Below are 17,958 nucleotides of genomic sequence, written 5' to 3' on the forward strand. Positions count from 1 at the left end.
GGAGAAATCACTGCCCTTTCCCACAAGCAACACCACAAGGCAGCCTGGCGCCACGGACGGGCTTTTACCACCTCCCCTGCAGATGAGGCTGAGGCTCCTAACCCTGAGCAGCTCTTCTGCTCGGCGGAGGTGAAGGGCTCACTCCAGCCTTCACCTTAGATGGGGGGGCTCCTTCTCGGAGTGCGGTCCCGGGAACACCAGCACCACCTGGGAACTTGGCAGAGATGCTGCCCATCTACTGGGTCAGGGCCTCAGCACTGGCTCAGACCAAGAATAATCTGGTTATTGTGCTCAGAAAATACCCCACTAATTGTCTTCCTTCTCCTGAAACCATAAAACTCTTCGGCAAATTTGGCAGCTGAGACGGTGAAGTTCTCCAGGGCAAACTTCTCGGGAGGCCGTGCGCTCCGGGTCGGGTTCGTGCGCCGGGTGATCTGTCCCTCTGAGAAAGCCCGCCTCGCTGTTCTCTTCTTCTGAAAACAAGAGCACAGACGTATGCAACCAGGTGCTTCCTTGGATAAAAGCCATGTGGCAACAGACTCTATCCATCGGTACCGGAATCAGTAATTATAAAGGAGTTCTACTTACAGAAGCGGAGTTCGGGGTTCGTACTGGGAAGAAATCGGGCATAGAGTTCAGTTCTGCCAGTAACTGAGCGAGCTGAGGTTCCGAACAGAAGAAAGGATCTCACATCAGTATTGCCACGCCTCGTTCATCTAACACCTTATCCCCAAGTCCTCAGTTTTGGCAACGTGAGAAACTTGACTCACGTAGCTCAGGTACGATCTCAAGAGTTGCTATATTTTTAGGCTCAAAGATTTTTATCTCCAAAGGTGAGATGCTAGGATCATCATTCATAGGAATAAAATCTATGCCCATTCTTTATATATAAAGACCATCATAACATATATGATGAACGGGTCCCTAGAGTGACAAAGTGTGACCCTGGAACAGATCATGATGCACACCTAAGTCAAGTTTCATCAGGTTCAAAACGAAAGGCTCAACTAGACTGTTCGGACAGTTATTTAGAGCTCAAAAAAAACTCTAAGTTGATTTCTCATTAATTTATGAAAATATTCCCAAATAAACACCTAAGAACACCAAACAGGCATTAATATTCCAATTAGGATTTTTAATTTTAGATTTATACAAATGTGTAGGTGTCACTAAAAAATCATGAACACAGTTATTTTAATAAGATGCAGATACAGTGCTAAAAATTTCCCTTAGCTAATAAGCATAAATATGTCTTAGGATAAGTTTCACTCAAAAGTAGGCTTTTTATTTTCTTACTAGACATCTAAGACTGCATATACAGTATACTATGCTTTTTAATAAGAAAATATTAAAAATACACCAAAATGCTAAAAGTGGTTGAATGGTAGAATTCTCTTAATTCTGTATATACAAAATTATGAAGCAAACAAGTTACTGACTGAATATAGAAAAACCAAATACACATAACAAAAACTTCCCTGTGTGCCATCATTCATTCCAGCGAAGATATGTTCATGCTATTCAAAACTGTTCAGTTTAATACCTAGGCCTCCTGCATTCCCTCACCTGAGGTCTTCAAGCCCCAGTGGGTCATCAAAGAAGGATTTCTCGTTGCGAGCCGCCTGCCTACCCTGCACACTGCAAACCTTAGGTGGGCTCCTCGACACTCTCTTCACACTCCGCTCCTTTCTGCTGGGAACCAGCTAGCTGTTCAGCCCTCCCCTCTCCAATACCACTTCCTATTTAGAACTTAACTTTGTAATAGACAGTAAGCAGCAGGAGGTCATCGTACCAGGAAGTAGAGCTAAAATGGTCCAGGGGAGTCGCTTTCTGTTCCCAAACCAGAGCTGATCAGGTAATAACTGGCTGGGGTTTGGGAACAGAGGAAGGACACCCAATACCCAGAGCACATATCCTAACAGAAGCCAGAGCAGCAGTTCTAAGGGCAGTCCCGGGAGCCTCGGCGCCCGGTGCCAGCTCCCGGCCCGCCTGCCGCAGGGCCTTACCATGGCTTTGTTCTCCTTGATGTTCATGGTCCTCTTCAGCAGCGCGTCCGAGCCCTCCTGGCCCTCATCCCTGGAGTCATCCTCAGACTCCGAGACCGAATCTTCCCTTTCCTTCCGCTGTCTGCAGCTTCTCTTTCTGCCAAGAATTGCTTTTTTACTGTCCTGTAAGCATGTGCTAGAAAACAGCGGCTCTGAAGAACTGTCATCTGATTTTTTTGCCAGTTTCTTGGTGGGGAACTGAAAGGCTACTCGAAGACCAATACTGCTCCTCCTAGGCCTGCTTCTTCTGGGTGTAGCCTTTTCTCCTTCATCCTCCTCCTCTTCCTCACTCACTGAAGACGCCTTACCAGCATCACTCAAATCTGACTCCACAAGCTAAACAAAAGGAGAGAAAAGAGACCATGTTTCCCAACAGACCTCCCCAAACACATTATTTAAAAGCACTCAGACATTATTGCAGAGAAAAAAATAAGAGCTTCCCCTTCCTGCTGTGAGCTCCCGCTGAACCTTCAGTTAAGGGCTCTGTTGAGGCATCTGGTGGGAGAGCAGGCATTCTACTGCTGCCCTCTGGTCCGGCCCCGGCGGACTGCTGCCTTCACTGCATGGGCTGGAGTGGGACACTGACAAAGGGGGGCTCCCCCACTGTGGAACGGCCAAGTGTTATGAGGACCGGCCGAAGAAAAGGGTGTGCATGGCGTTAAGGGTCATCTTCAGATAACAACGGAGAACTAAGGGGAAGAAGAATACTATTCTGCACTGAAGAGAGGGAACAGGACTCAGGGGTAGAAGGGACAGGAGAGCTGCAAGCAGATGACCGGCCAGGAGGGTCAGCAGGGGAGCCTCATCCCCAGGACATGAGGGGTCCTCACTCCCAGGACCGCCCCCTCCCTCTTCTGCAACGTGCAGAGCCACAGGGTGAAACCAAGGCAGACAGCCCGTGGGTTGCTGCGAAGCATCCATTCTGTCAGCTCAAGAAACTCTTGCCCCCAGTGTTCTGATTCCGCTTGGTATGTAGGTTTCTGGCATTAAAGTGGAACTCAGTCTTACACACGAGAACACAGAACAGAAGGCAGTGGCAGGGTGACATTACCCAGGAGAGAGTGGGTGACATCTCAGATGCCAGGGGGCTCTTAGCAATGGCAGAGCTAGGCTTCAGTATCGAGATCAAGGCCACCTCCTGGGCATCTTTACCACATGCTGAGACCCTCTATCGGGGACTCTGGACAACGGGGCTGCTCTGAGGAGAACAGGGAGCAGCATCATAATGGGCCCAGGACTGAGGTAAAGGACTCCACTTCCTCCTCGGTGACCATCGCTCCCAAATTCTAGCTGGACTCAAGCTAAAAATAAGGCAGAGGAGGGCACCTGGCTGGCGCAGTCCATAGAGCACATGACTCTTAATTTCAGGGTGAGTTCCAAGCCCCACATTGGGCATGGAGCCTACTTTAAAAAATTTTTAAATGTACTGGGGCGCCTGGGTGGCTCAGTCGGTTAAGCGTCCGACTCTTGATCTCAGCTCAGGTCTTGATCTCAGTGTTGTTAAGTTCAAGCCCTGCATTGGGCTCCACACTGGGCTGGAGCCTACTTAAAAATAAAATAAACAAGGAAAAGGGAGGGGGGAAAAAACCCTGCAGATAACTTCCAAACCTTGGTGTATGTATCAATCCACAACAGACCAAGTAGAGAAATAAGACTATAGTGTACTGATTTTTTTTTTTTTTAAAGTATCCTGAACTTTCTACATCAGTAGCTCTGGAATCCAAAATGGTGGGATTAGAGGATCCAATTTTAGGAAGACAGTGTTGGAGAACTTCAGAGGAACTCTCTCTCAGATTGGCTTTATTTATCTTCATCATCCTCTAACCCATATCTCTTTGCTAAGGACTCTGTAAAGGACTAAAATAGACAAGAGCAAATTGTAACCACCAGTGGAGGCTGGAGGCAAAGCACACAAGGCCTCTTCATGTATGGCTAGAAGACCACGAGACATCAAGGGGACACCAAGGGGCAGTAACATCCTATTATCGGAAAACAGGGTCTTATCAGTCCCCGCTAGGGTGGGCAGGAGGTTGGGGAGGGAGGCAAGAATGCTTGTTGGCTCACTGAATTGTAAAATAAAATTTGCAGGCGGACCTGCCCTAAGCTATGAGTTATTACATCAGTCAACCTGTCAGAATTCATACCCCAAATGTATAGACCATGAACAGGGGGAAAAAAAAAACCCCAACAACTTTCGGGGTAGTCTTCCCAGTGCTAGAAACACAGATTCTCTGAATAACCTGACATCACTTAGCTAAAAATCAGAAGATAAGTAAGTCACTAAGAGTAGATGATAGCCATTAGGGTTTGGAAGAATTTTAGTGTCTTGCTGGCAAAGAACTGGAGGCTTGCTGGCCAGAACACATCAACGGCCTCACAAGCAGCTTCTGTAAAGAAAGCCAAAGGAGGGCTGGTGACTGCAGGCTGGCAGGGGCTCCGCGTTGCTACTCGCTGGGAGGGGCAGGGGGGGGGAATCGACATCAAACGAGGCAGCCTACCATTAGGGCTTTCAGGCCTTAAGATCCCCCCAGGAAAAGGTGAGGAACAAAGCAAACCTACTAGTTATAGCTTATTTAAATTTCTACACAAGTTCCACGCCAGCCGTGGCTCCTCAGGAGCTTCTGAATGTGAGGTTTAACCTCTATCCTTTATCTTGATACCAAAGAAGGAAACGGTGGACCGATGTGGGGGGATAAATGTATGCGATTTTTCAGTTAGCAGAAAACACTTTCATGCCTGGAAAAAACCCAAAGGCTGTTCTGTAGAGGTACCCTGAGATTCAAATACTAATCGGCAGTACGCTGGCCTCAACATAGGGGAGTGAAGGAAGAAATCAAGTCTCCAAAGGTCAAGTGCTAAGAGCAGACTTCCCTCAGGAGTCAGACAAGTCCAGGTCATCTTTACCACTGAAAGAGCATTTCAGCATCCAAATCAAGAATACACAGGGAAAACTCTTGAGTTTATACCACAGCTAAATTTTAGCCAAATTAACTCCAAACTTAAGAACATGACTTTACACACAACAAGAAATGACTTTAAGGAACTTGCTATTCCTAGACAGACGGTCCTCTTTCCAGATAAAAGATGTTCCAGAAAGTCTGAAATAAATTCTTTCAGAAGGACAATAAGGGACACCTGAGACATGTCCCCCCAAGCCCCTAAGGTACCAAGGAAAGACAACTGGAGGGATTAGCCTTAGAATAGCCATTTCTATATTTTGTTAACTGGCTTAGAAGATAAACACGTAAGAAAAAGTCATTCATTTGTGAAGTGACTTCTTACGAGAAAATACAATTCAGAAACAGGACTGAAAATATGACAACCCACACTCTACCGTCTTGATAATTATTACCATGACTTCTGAGTTACTATTTCCATTCAGGTCATTCTGCGTAAATCCTTCAAATTCTTCGGTCTCTGAGTCAGTGTCCTCTATAAAAATTCTTCTTAGCTCTTCCGTGAAGTATTTGGAACGGAAACGTACATCTTGCTAAATTAAAAACACACAAATGTCATAAACAAAGAAGAACAGAGGTGACCGGGGGCTAAGGGGACAGTGAAGAGTTGTTTAATGGGGAGCTTCTACACTTAAAAGATGGTAAAGTGGTAAATTTTATGCTACGTATATTTTACCACAATAACCAAACACACACACACAGACACATCTTTCTACAGATTACAGAAACAGAACAATTGAACAATTTGAAACCATCAGACAACTGCACCGTTTCTAGAAATCAGCACAGCCACAGGCTCAGCTGCCTCTGTGACTGGTGCGCACCGGCGGAATTCGGTTCCTCCCGCCAGGGCCGGCCATCAGGAAGGTCTGCTCTCACACAGAAGCGGACACACACGGGAAGGAGCCAGAAGGAGAAACCCTGGCTCCCTGCCACAGGCTGGCCCTCCTTCCTAGCAGCTACCCAAAGCTGTCTCCTCCAAGTCCGTGGCATACCTCCCGCCTGCCTCCCAGACACAGCAAGTTCCTGTGCAGGAAAGGGCCAGAGCAGGGGTGGATAGGAGCACCACCCCCCAACCCCCACCAGCCTCCAGGAGAGCCTCTCCTGCGGGAGGTGGGAGGCCAGCAACCACAGACAGGTAGCAAGTGAGCAGAAGGAAAGATGCTCTAGGACGCTTAAAAAGGAAAGACATTTTCAAATGACGTTTTCTGTCTTTTGAACCAATAAAAGGCAAGAAACTGGGCTCTCTAAATGGCTCTCTTGAAAGAAAGGAGGGAACAGACAAGACAGATCCGCAGTACAGAAAGGAGACCCGCAGACCAGCCTCCTCCAAGCTGGCAGCCAGGGCTGGAGTCCGTGTCCCCAGTTGCCTCTGATGTCTCTTCCTCCCGCACCCGATATAGCAATGACCCCTCATCACAGCACATGTGGCTGGAGAATCTTTATCTCCCCCATTGCCTCTCCCTGACTTTAATTATATACTTCGTCAAGCTCAGATCATTTCTGGAGAAAAATAGATATAATAGATGAGTAGGAAAATTTACAGGGGGATAGAGAAAGAAATGTCTATATCCAGCATTTTTTTTTTAAGCTTAAATGTCTCCTATGAATTATTATGGGTAATTGGAGTGAGTGTGCTTGGAGCTAAATTACTTTGTTCCTTTGTTGATAGCTGTGGTGCAGCTGCTTGAAAAAAAAAATACACACACAAAAGGGAAGTTTCTTTAAAGTGAAATTCAAATGGTGTCTAAGGAAGACCAAAGTCAACACTGCTGCATACTATGTGCAAGTTCATGCAGCTTCTCTTGGCTGGTTAACATGGATCATGAATGTGTGGGGTCAGGGTGGAGAAGCAATAGGCCTGGGCTGATTTTTAAGGAAGACTGGTGCATAGCTCGTTGTCACGAAAACCCACCACAAACCTGCCACCTCCAAGGGCAGGAAACATCTGGCTCATGGAGCCCTGAGCTGGCCCCTGCAGGTGGCTCTAGGGCACTTGGGGGTCTATGTGTACATTTCATCATATACCCGTTGTCCCTGCCTAGGGCCCAGAGAGAACAAGTCACATCTTAAAGCAGCAAGTTCCAACCTTCCGGTCCTCTGGCTCACTTTACCCGTTGAGCTGGCCTCACAGGGAAGTGGTCAGCCTGGGAGAAATCAGGATCTTTGGTGACCAGATCGAACCCAAAAACAACTTAGCCACAGTCCTAAACCCCTGCTTTTCTTCTCCTCATTCCACAAGCTATAAAAACTGTTTTGGGGGTACCTGGGTGGCAGAGTCAGTTAAATGTCCGACTCTCGATCTCAGGTCTTAATCTCAGGATCGTGAGTTCAAGCCCCACTTGGGGCTCCACACTGTGCATGGAGCCGACTTAAAACACAAAAACAAAAAATTGTTTTTTTTTTTTTTTAAAGATTTTATTTATTTATTCATGAGAGACAGAGAGAGAGAGAGAGAGAGGCAGAGGGAGAAGCAGGCTCCCAAGGAGCAGGGAGCCCGATGTGGGACTCGATCCCAGGACCCTGGGATCATGACCTGAGCCGAAGGCAGACGCTTAACCATCTGAGCCACCCAGGCGCCCCCCAAAATTGTTCTTAATGTGAGTCTGTATAAAACAAAATATCCACTCCATGGTCTCACTGCAATCTTGGTTACAACCCTCACATAGCAGTTTGCTCTCCGGAATTTGTGATCCTTTAAAGTCAGTAGCAGGCAATATGCTCTGGCCCTGGGTTCCCTGTATCTATCTCCCAGGATCGAGAACGTAAGCAAATAATAGATGAGAAGCGGAGCTAACAGAGTGGTTACACTTTTTATTTTGAAGCTCATGGGACATGAAGAAACCGACTAGAAAATGATGGTGAGCTGAACCAGTTAGACCAGCATTCCCATCTCAATTCCACCCTGTGGGGACTCATTCACTAATGGGTGCTGAACGCACGGAACATGAGGAAAGGGAAACACGAGTAAGCAGTCCAACCCAGGAAAGCTGGAAAGCATCGTTCATGTACAAGACACCTCCTCCCACTGAGGAGGTAATGGTTTAGTGGGGCAGTTCGACAGAGGTGAGGATCAGTGTTGTAAGGGAGACAGAGGGAGGGAGGGAGGGAGGGAGGGAGGAAATCCAGGAAAAATTCAGGCAGCACCAGCATTTGAACTGGATCTGAACAGGGGCAGACTCTAGAAAAATGAGGAGAGGACACACAAGCAGAACGAACAGCAGGGACCAGCGCCTACAGCAGGAGGAACGGCGTACAAGGAGGGTGTCCATGCAGCTTCTGGCCCCCTGCAGCACAGGGGAGCAGTGACAGGGACAAGGCTGCCGAGTCATGCTCCCAGATTTCAAACATTCCGGCCTGGACACTTCTCAGACGTGGGGGCTTAGACAAGTCACCCTGCTGCCCTGAGCAGCAGTTCCATCCCCTGTGAAACTGTCCCGGGCGAGCTGTACAAAAGCACACGGTCACAGGCCATCTCGGGCACACTGGCGTCACCTCCTCGGCAGGGGGAGCAGGGCAGGCCTGACTGCATGGGACGAGCAGTGCTCAGAGCAGCAAAAGCAGCTGCTCTGGCTTTTTTGTTTTAGACTTTGGTATCTGAGTACAGTCAACACGCAGTGCTACGTTAGTTTCGGGGTACAACACAGTGTTTCACCTTCTCTAGACCTCATGCTGCGCTCACTAGCCTAGCTGCCATCAGTCGCCATCCGACTCGGCTCCAGTATCATCGCCTATAACCCCTGCGCTGCGCCTTATTTGCTCGGTCACTGGAAGCCTGCCCCCCACTCCCCTCCCCCATCTTGCCCATCTCCCTCCCCCTCTCCCTGCTGGCAACCATCAGCTTGTTCTCTGTATTTATAAGTCTGATTCTGCTTTTTGCTTATTTATTTTATTTTTTAGATTCCACATGAGTGAAGTCCTATGGTATTTGTCGTTCTCACTCTGACTTACTTCACTGAGCATAATATCCTCTAGGTCCATCGTGTTGCTGCAAATGGCAAAAACCTCCTTTTTATGGCTGCATAATATTCCACTGTACACATCCTCAGCGATTCCTTATCCATTCTTCTATTGATGGACACTTAGGTTGCTCCCCTCTCTAATCATCAGGAAAATGCAAATCAAAACCACAATGAGGTATCACCTTACACCTGTCAGAATGGCTAAGCTCAAGTGTTGGTGAAGATGTGGAGAAAGAAGTGGGAGAAAAAGGTGCTCATGTGCTACTGGTGGGAAGACAATTGGGGCAGCCACTGTGGAAAACAGCAGGGAGCTTCCTCAAAAAAATAAAAATAGAACTACCCTATGATGCAGTAATTTCACTACTGGGTATTTACTCCCCCTCCCCCCAAAAAACCATAATTTGACACCCATATGTTTACTGCAGCATTACATTTACAACAGCCAAGATATGGAAGCTGCTTTGTTTCCAGAGAGAGGAAGAGACCAGGGGGAGTGGAAGCAGGTGGCTGGCGGGGCAAATGAGACAGCACGTAAAGTGCAGACCACAGAGACCAGGGAGGCCCCTGAACCCGGGGGGGGGCGGGGGGCAAGACCCGCTCGCAGAGAGGCCAGAACACGCGCAGACAGCCACGTGATCAAGTGGGTACTTCCCTATATCATTTATTGCTTCTCCTCCTGCACCCGCCCAGTCGAAGCAAGGTGGGTTTAATTTACAGTCTTTTAAGAGAGGCTATGGTCCAGGGAGAATGAAGAATTTTGAGAGTCACAACGAACGCAGAAGAAAATGCCACCGAAGCCTAGCAATTTTGACTGGCCGTGCTCCCGCTAAGGCACAACAGAAACCTCCAGGAAACCAGCTCTCAGAGAAATGTAACTTGTGTTTGCCAGAGATCCAAGTAATCCAAGAAAGAGTAACGCCCTCCCTGGCAATTCCAAGAGTGAGATGCCCAGAGAATCACGCTCCAAGAGCACGGGGACACGACTGGCTCACGGCAACCACGCGCTCCTGCACAGCACTGCGGGGTGGCCCACAGCTGTGCGGGCCCAGCCCTCCCCTGCCGGCCAAGCGGGAACACTCTGAATGCAGCCTCGGCACAGTCTGCAGCCCCGAGGTTGCAAAGAAAATGGATCTGATCATGTGAGGCCCCATTTAAAAATATATATATATATCATACATAGAAAGGGCTTAAACAGTCAAAGTGATCTAGGTACTCTTACTGGTTCTTGAAACATGAAGGCAAAACGCTTATAAAATACATGCTCGACAGTTAAGCGCTATCACCAATCTCAGACCAAATTCAAATAAAAGAATATCCGAACCAAGATCCAGGCTTCCAGAAGACCGTGCCTTCCATGAAAGGAAGCATCCGTACCTGTTTCCCTGACTCCAGTGAGTCGAAACTATCACAGCTCTCCTCTGATGAGAGGGTTTCCATGGGAACATCATCTCGGAAACCGACAAACTCTTCATCATCACTGGGGGCGTTAAAGATGTCAGCCACTTCTTTAGGGATCTGTTTTGGATTCAAAAAATGAAGGATCAAACCAGGGGCTGTTATCATCACTTAGGGAAATTTTCTAGAGAGCAGGAGGAATTAGCATCTCCTAGCTCTATCGATCTGCCGAGGTCGCCCCGAAGAGTCCAGTAACCCCAGAGCAAAACGTGCTTCAGCTGATTCCTCACGGCAACAAATGAAGGTGGGGGAGGGAAAGACAAGACAGTTTTCAAACTCTAGAGATATATCCTATCTTACAAACAATATCAAGGCCATACCTAGACAGAAGCCATGTGTGATCTCTTCACAAAAAATAAAGAAACAGTCTTCCGTTTCTGACAAACCAATGATCTATTTTTCTCCTACAGTGGATTTGTCTTTTAATTGTCATCTATGTCAAAATAAGGTATTACTAAGCTCCCTCTTTTCTTCCTTTCCACCTATAGCTCTTTAATTTTTCTGTTCATTGTCATCTGCTGATTCAGACATGGAAATTCACACAATGAAATAAGTAGCTTTTTTGTTCCTTGTCTATATTCTCAATCGAGTAGTTTCAGAATTCCAGGAGAATTTAAACACATATATTATAGGCAGGTATTTCGAGAATGCTGTCAGCACACTTCATCTAACAAGTATGTATCTGTTCAGAGTTCATTTCCATATAATGACTACCTATTTGTTCCCAACTCTTCATTTTGAAAAAGTTCAAACCCAGAGTAAGGTGAAAGAATGGTACAAACATCTATATATTCTTCAAGGGGAGCCCCCATGTGTCACCACATTTGCTTTCTGTCTCTTTCAACAAACATCTAGTGGAACCATAGGCATTTGTTAGTATTTCAGCTTCTGACCTAGAGAAACAGTCACTTGGTATGAGTCAACTTAATCCATGTGTGTTTTTTTTTTTAAAAGATTTTATTTATTTGAGAGAGAGCACAAGCAGGGGGAGGGGCAAAGGGGAGAGGTAGAAGCAGACTCCCCACTGAGCAGGGAGCCCCATGTGGGGCTCGATCCAAGGACCCTGAGGATCATGACCTGCGCCAAAGGCAGCACTTAACCAACTGAGCCACCCAGGCGCCCCAACCTGTGTATATTTAAAGTAAACGGCAGACATCATACTAATTCACCCTAAAATACCTTAGCACACATCTCCTGAAGATAAAAAGAGTCTCCTAGAGCCATAAAACTACAATCATATCTAAAATAATTAACAATTCAATAATATCATTTACTACAAGTTCATATTTAAATGTCTGCAACTGGGGGTGCCTGGGTGGCTCAGTCGTTAAGCGTCTGCCTTCGGCTCAGGTCATGATCTCAGGGTCCTGGGATCGAGCCCCACATCGGGCTCCCTGCTTGGCGGGAAGCCTGCTTCTCCCTCTCCCACTCCCCCTGCTTGTGTTCTCTCTCTTGCTGTGCCTCTCTCTGTCAAATAAATAAATAAAATCTTTAATAAATAAATAAATAAATGTCTGCAACTGTCCCCAAAATGTCTTTAATAACTTTTGGGGGACAAAGGGGATCCATTCAAGCAAAGATCATGCATTATATTTGTTTTTTTTTTTAATGACACTATTTTTTGTTGCTTTTCATAACACTGACATCATTTAAATAGCCCAAGACAACAGCCTTATCAAATGTCATACATTCTGAACTTATCTGATTGGTTCCTGATACATTTAAGTGAAATATTTTTGGCAACAATTCTATACAGATGACATGCACTTCTCAATGCAATGCATAAAGAGGCATAAAATATCAGATTATCCCCTATTAGTGTTTTTTAACATAATTATGTAATTTTTCAAACAATCCTACATAGGACGGTATAATGAACACACACACGGACTTCGGAGCACTTCTGTGCCCATGGCTAATCTTGTCCCGTCTGTATCCCGAACCAACTGCCCTCCTTCCAAATTATTTTGAAGCAAATGAAGATACAGTATCATTTCACCCTGTATCATCAGCAAATACACAGTCTACTTGTATCATGATTTGAATAAGATCCATATGTTGGTCAATAGGTCTCTAAAGTCTTTTTTCATATGTCCTCTTTTTCCTTTGACAAAACGATAACTACTTCATAGGTAGTACTACATTCTTAGAAAGCAAATGTCTCGCTGTCACTGGTTTTTAGTGGTGATGCTCTCTGATCAACAAGTAAAGGTGGGATGTGTCATATTTCTCCTTAGCAAAAATAAATTTTCCCCTTTGTATTTAGTAAGAAGTATGTAGGGTGATATTTGACATTCTATGACTATCCTTCCCCCTGATCGATAACAATTCACTCACAGTGGTTTCGGCATCCATTCACAGCTCTTACCTGAATCAACGATTACACGTTAGAGGTTGCAAATGGTCATTTTCAAATTCTATCCATTCTACATATATTTGCTGGCATTCTTCTATAACACAATATTCTCTCTCTCTTGCTGTCTCTCCCTTTCTCTGCATCTCTCGCTCCCATGTAGATTCACGGAATTTTTTTTATTCCACATGCTATAATCCATTACTGTCACCATTTTTTCTGATGCTCAAATTGTCCTAAATTTGGCCACTGGGAGCTCCTTCAAGCCAGTTTCTGTGTCCTTTTGACACAACGCTAACAGTCTCTGGGCACCTCTTTGCTTCCCGGCACAAGTGTACCAAGTGTACCAAGCTAGCCTTCTACTTCACCTGCCCCAGCCCTTGGATCAGCCACTTCCCCAAGGTGCACAGGCATTCAGAAATCAGATGTGATATGACCTCACTGATACGAGGAATTCTTACTCTCAGGAAACAAACTGAGGGTTGCTGGAGTGGTGGGGGGTGGGAGGGATGGGGTGACTGGGTGATAGACACTGGGGAGGGTATGTGCTATGGTGAGCGCTGTGAATTGTGTAAGACTGTTGAATCACAGACCTGTACCTCTGAAACAAATAATACATTGTATGTTAAGAAAAAAAAAGAAAAGAAGATAACAGGAGGGGAAGAATGAAGGGGGAGAAATCGGAGGGGGAGACGAACCATGAGAGACGATGGACTCTGAAAAACAAACTGAGGGTTCTAGAGGGGAGGGGGTTGGGAGGATGGGTTAGCCTGGTGATGGGTATTAAAGAGGGCACATTCTGCATGGAGCACTGGGTGTTATGCACAAACAATGAATCATGGAACACTACATCAAAAACTAATGATGTAATGTATGGTGATTAACATAACAATAAAAATTTTTTTTAAAAGATCAGATGTGAGGACTCGGTATGCTCCTTGCTAGTTAAGTATCATTATTTCTCGGCTCTTTGGACAGAGTAAGTATCTTTTAAATGTCTTAAATCACACATTCACGGTGACACCTTGAATTCAAATCCAAAACGGCAGGATTCTTCCTCACCTCCCTCAATCCCACATTATTTCCCTTCCCCCTACAATGAAAGCTCCAACTCTCAGTATTTCTCATACACTTACCCATTTGCTTTATCTACAATACATACAAAACAGTTTCAAACTTCTACCACCAACACCACTACCAACAATAGCCATCAACAACAATCAAGTGTAAGATTTCTTTGTAGTTCTTTCTATCCTTGGGATATAGTCCCACTATTTCCTAGATCTTTGCCCTGAGATAACCTGACAATCACTATTCGTGGGGATGCAAAGGTACTTTACATTTCACATTTCATCACATGAATATTAAAGAGATGCCTTCACGGGTTGAGATTTTAATATAATAATTTTTACTGCTACACGACTTTTTTTTTTTTTTTAGAGAGAGGAAGGGGAGGGGTAGAGGGAGAGAGAGAATCTTAAGCAGGCTCCATCTCACGACCCTGAGATCATGACCTGAGCCGAAACGAAGAGTTGAACGGTGAACTGACTGAGCCACCCAGGCGCCTCGACTGCAACAAGACATTTTTATGTGAAACTGGCATTTAGAATTATTACCACAGTCACTCTGCCCTTGTGGAACCCTCGGGGTTCCCCAGACCACACCGTGTGGGCACTAGCATACACAGTAACGTTTAAGTCACTTTAATTCTTTGAATTTTTTTCTGTGCATTGAATTAATTTTACAGTTGGGTTCATTTAAGAAATCACTAATCTCTAATATTATTTTTATCATGATTTTAATGCTTCTTGTTTAAAAAATGATTAGAAAGTCAATGGTTCAATCAAAGGAAGTCTAACATTTGGTTTACAGAGAACACAAATCCAGAAACTGAATATGCCAACGTTAATGGTGTCAGAGGGTTAACACACTTTCCCACCATCTAAAGAAATCACCCCTTGGGACTAAGGGGCAGACACAGAAGTAGAGTTCCAGTAACAGTAACAACACCAACAACAAAAAAAACCCATCCCATTTATGCTGAGAAGCTCCTAACAAAGCCTGAAACGGTTCTTGGGAGAAAAATGAAACTTTTCATAAGGAGGTAAATTTAAATAGTATTTGGCACCTCTTCTCTTTTCAAAGATACTTTTTAGTTGTTTCGTCATGAAACCAACACACCCAGATAACACTGGTAACAAGAGAAACACAGATGATACTTATCACAGTGTAAGTGTGTTACACTTTACGTAACAGCCCCCGAGGTCTGTCCCTGCTGGGACTGGCTTCCGTCGTCGCCTTTTTGACCTAGCCCCATTCCACGAACCAGAAAGCTCCACTGGCCCAGAAGTTTGTTTTACCCTAAAGAGGTTAAAGGAGGAGCAGCATGCCCTGTCATGATTTAATGGAAGCACCTGGAAGGAATGGAGGCTGGTAATGTGAAGGAACTACTTCCAGCAGCATCTGCATCAGCCTGGGTACGGCTGCAGCGAAGCCTGTGTCGTCCCCCCGACACCTCCCAATCCTCCCTACTCATCTAGGACTTCTGCATCTGCTCCAGAGTCTGCTCCACAGGTACCACGAGGGGGGCTGGAATTACCAATGAGGAACAAAAGGCAAGAACACACTCTGAGAAAAGCAAAAACCAGTACGCATCCTCGGGGCATGCAGGGCTGGGTTTCTGGCTGCCTAACTTCACAAGGCGTTAAGAGAAGAGTTTCAGTCACAAGCTCCAAGATTTAGCAAAAATCTCCGTAAGATATTCAAGTGTCTTCATTGCAAGACACTGTTTAACAGAGTTGACAAAGAAATCAGGATTTCTATGCAAGGCACCTGCTAAAAGATTCATGGGAACACCCTTCTAAGGTGTGAGCAGTTCAGCAATATCATAATACATTAGGCTCAAGGAGTTGTCATTTCCCTGTTCAGATCACCAGGGATTCACTGGGTAGCCGCATTGTGTAGACAGAGAGTGCAACAGACTTTTTTCTCCGAAGCCCATGCTCCGTTTGATTGCAACCCCAATCATGACACTCACAAAATACTACTACTACTACTAATAATAATAATAATTAAAGTAACTGAAAAGAAAGTATTAAAAACTGCCAACCAGTACATTTACATATAGTAGTCAAACTTGCACATTAAGATAACTGCAATCTAGCTAACCAAAAAGAAATCAAGAAAATTCCCTTCTGAAAGTGAAAAGATTAATGATTCAAAATTTTTTGAAGTACATATATTTATTCTATTTCTTTCCTATACACTCGCCACATCTGTCCCCTCAGTCCTTGCTGGGATAACAATGTATCACCAAGAGTCAAGTGGGGGCTGGGAGCCAAATCCCCTACAAGGGCACAGGAACGAGGATGGAGTTCCCAGCACCTAACACGGGGCCTGGCCTAAAGCAGGTTATCAATAATCCATGCTGAAGGTATCGACATGCATCTGCCCTTGTCATCCGTTTCCTAGGGAAGGTGCACAGGGTGAAAAGGTGCACTCTATGCCATTCCTATACAAGAGGAATTAAAGATTTTCCCCCAGACCATCTACGTACAAAGTAGTCCCATTCACAGCTCCTCCTTCGGAAAGGACTGCAGATCACGTGCAAGCCCTAAACATGACCTCAGAGCTCATCTCAAACAAAGATGCAGGCTCAGCAGTTCTGGGGGCTGAAGAGGAGGGTGGTAAGGCAGCAGCTCAGGGTAAGACACCATGGGCCGAGGCTCATTGGTGAGCTGAAGACACAGGTCCAGAAGGCGCAGCCACTCTCCAGGGCAGTAGACCACTGCCATGCAGAAACGGGGGTCCCGTGTGCTCCACCTTCAGACCCCCGTCCTCCCCCCGCTCCCCAGGGAAGCCAGGAATCCTGGTCTTGCTGAGAAATCTCCCAGTCGTGTAACATCAGCCTCTAAGGTAAGAAGCAAACGTCCCCAGGCTGGACCTCACACTTGTTCAGGGAAAGAGCTCGGCAGCATTCGTGGTGCTTCGTAGAACACCAAGGACATTTTAAATGCAAACTTTCAAATATTACCAACAGTCTATCTACTAGCGTCTGGTATGAATAGCAGTGGACACTGGAGTGCTAAGATAACGAAGTAAAAAGAAAAACTTCACATTAAAAAGAGCACGGCCCACCCTCTTCCCCTACAACAAGGCAGCTGAGCGGTGGGGTGGTGGCGGCGGCCTTGCGGACACAGCGAGGCAGATCCCTGTGAAGACCCTGACGGGCGAGACCAGCACCCCGAGGCCAAGCCCAGGGACACCGCTGAGAACGTCAGAGACAAGATCCAAGGCAGGGAGGGCACCCGCATGACCAGCAGCGTCCGATTTCAGCAGCCGAACAGCTGCAGGAGGCCCGCCCTCTCTCAGCGCACAGTATCCAGAAAGAGCGCGCCCTGCGCTCAGCATCCCTGAGCCTCCCTCGGCCAGCTGGCCCAGAAAGCAACGGCCACAGATGACCCGCCGCCGAGCGCTCTGCTCACCTGCACCCCTTCAGGAAGTGCACCACGCCAACAACTGCGCCCCGAGAAGGTCACACGAGGCCCCGCCACTGGCTCCCACTTTGCCCCAAGGCCCTGGCACCTCAATCAAGTCTCCCTTTCACCGACTGGAGCAGAAAAATTAATTAAAAAACTGCCCTTCCCTTGTTCACAACAGCACAATTTCCAACAGCCACAAAGGGGAAGCCACCCAAGTGTCCATCAGTGGAAGAACGGACAAAATTCAGAGACACGTATGATGACGTATTATTCAGCCTTAGGAAGGAAATTCTAAAACTATCGAATCCTGATACTAGTATGTTACAGGTCAATTATACCTCCACAAAATTAACATAAACAAAAGAACTAGTCTGAAACAGTCTGTCGGGTGGGGCGGGGGAGAGCCTGAGATTGCACAGTTGTAGGAAGTTCCCTGGTGACACACAGAGAACACTCGCTCACACAGAGCACAGAGGTGCGGGCCCATTTTCTGTTCCTGTCCCGTGGGGTGTGCCCTTTCCTACGCGATGCCAGCTATCCACGGGCCTATCTTAACCTCCTAAACGGACAGTTAACTCTCACAGCAGACTCTTGAGCTCTCTGCCATCTTTCTCACCATACCACCCCCTCCAGCACCAAGAACAGTGTCTTGTGTACTTAGAGGTATTTAATTAATATCTGATTAACTGATGAGCAGCGTCAACT

General features: G+C 46.2%; 1 protein-coding gene across 3 annotated transcripts in view; it reads right to left on the bottom strand.

The window, feature by feature from the left end:
- The window catches only part of CDCA7L (cell division cycle associated 7 like), a 43,502-nt gene that overhangs the window by 3,531 nt on the left and 22,013 nt on the right, over positions 1–17,958 (bottom strand). Inside the window, exons 2-6 of one of the 3 annotated variants that reach the window (XM_035020715.1) lie at positions 10,339–10,479; positions 5,398–5,535; positions 2,007–2,381; positions 589–660; positions 303–470 (exon numbers count right to left, since the gene is read on the bottom strand). In XM_035020715.1, the coding sequence (XP_034876606.1) occupies positions 303–470; positions 589–660; positions 2,007–2,381; positions 5,398–5,535; positions 10,339–10,479 (894 nt within the window). Of the gene's footprint in view, positions 1–302; positions 474–588; positions 661–2,006; positions 2,382–5,397; positions 5,536–10,338; positions 10,480–17,958 lie in introns of all 3 variants that reach the window. The other 2 variants (XM_035020714.1, XM_035020716.1) reach the window with 2 other exon arrangements.

Source organism: Mirounga leonina, unplaced genomic scaffold, assembly GCF_011800145.1.
Source record: "Mirounga leonina isolate KUSES-001 unplaced genomic scaffold, KU_Mleo_1.0 Mir_174, whole genome shotgun sequence".
Taxonomy (NCBI): Eukaryota; Metazoa; Chordata; class Mammalia; order Carnivora; family Phocidae; genus Mirounga; species Mirounga leonina.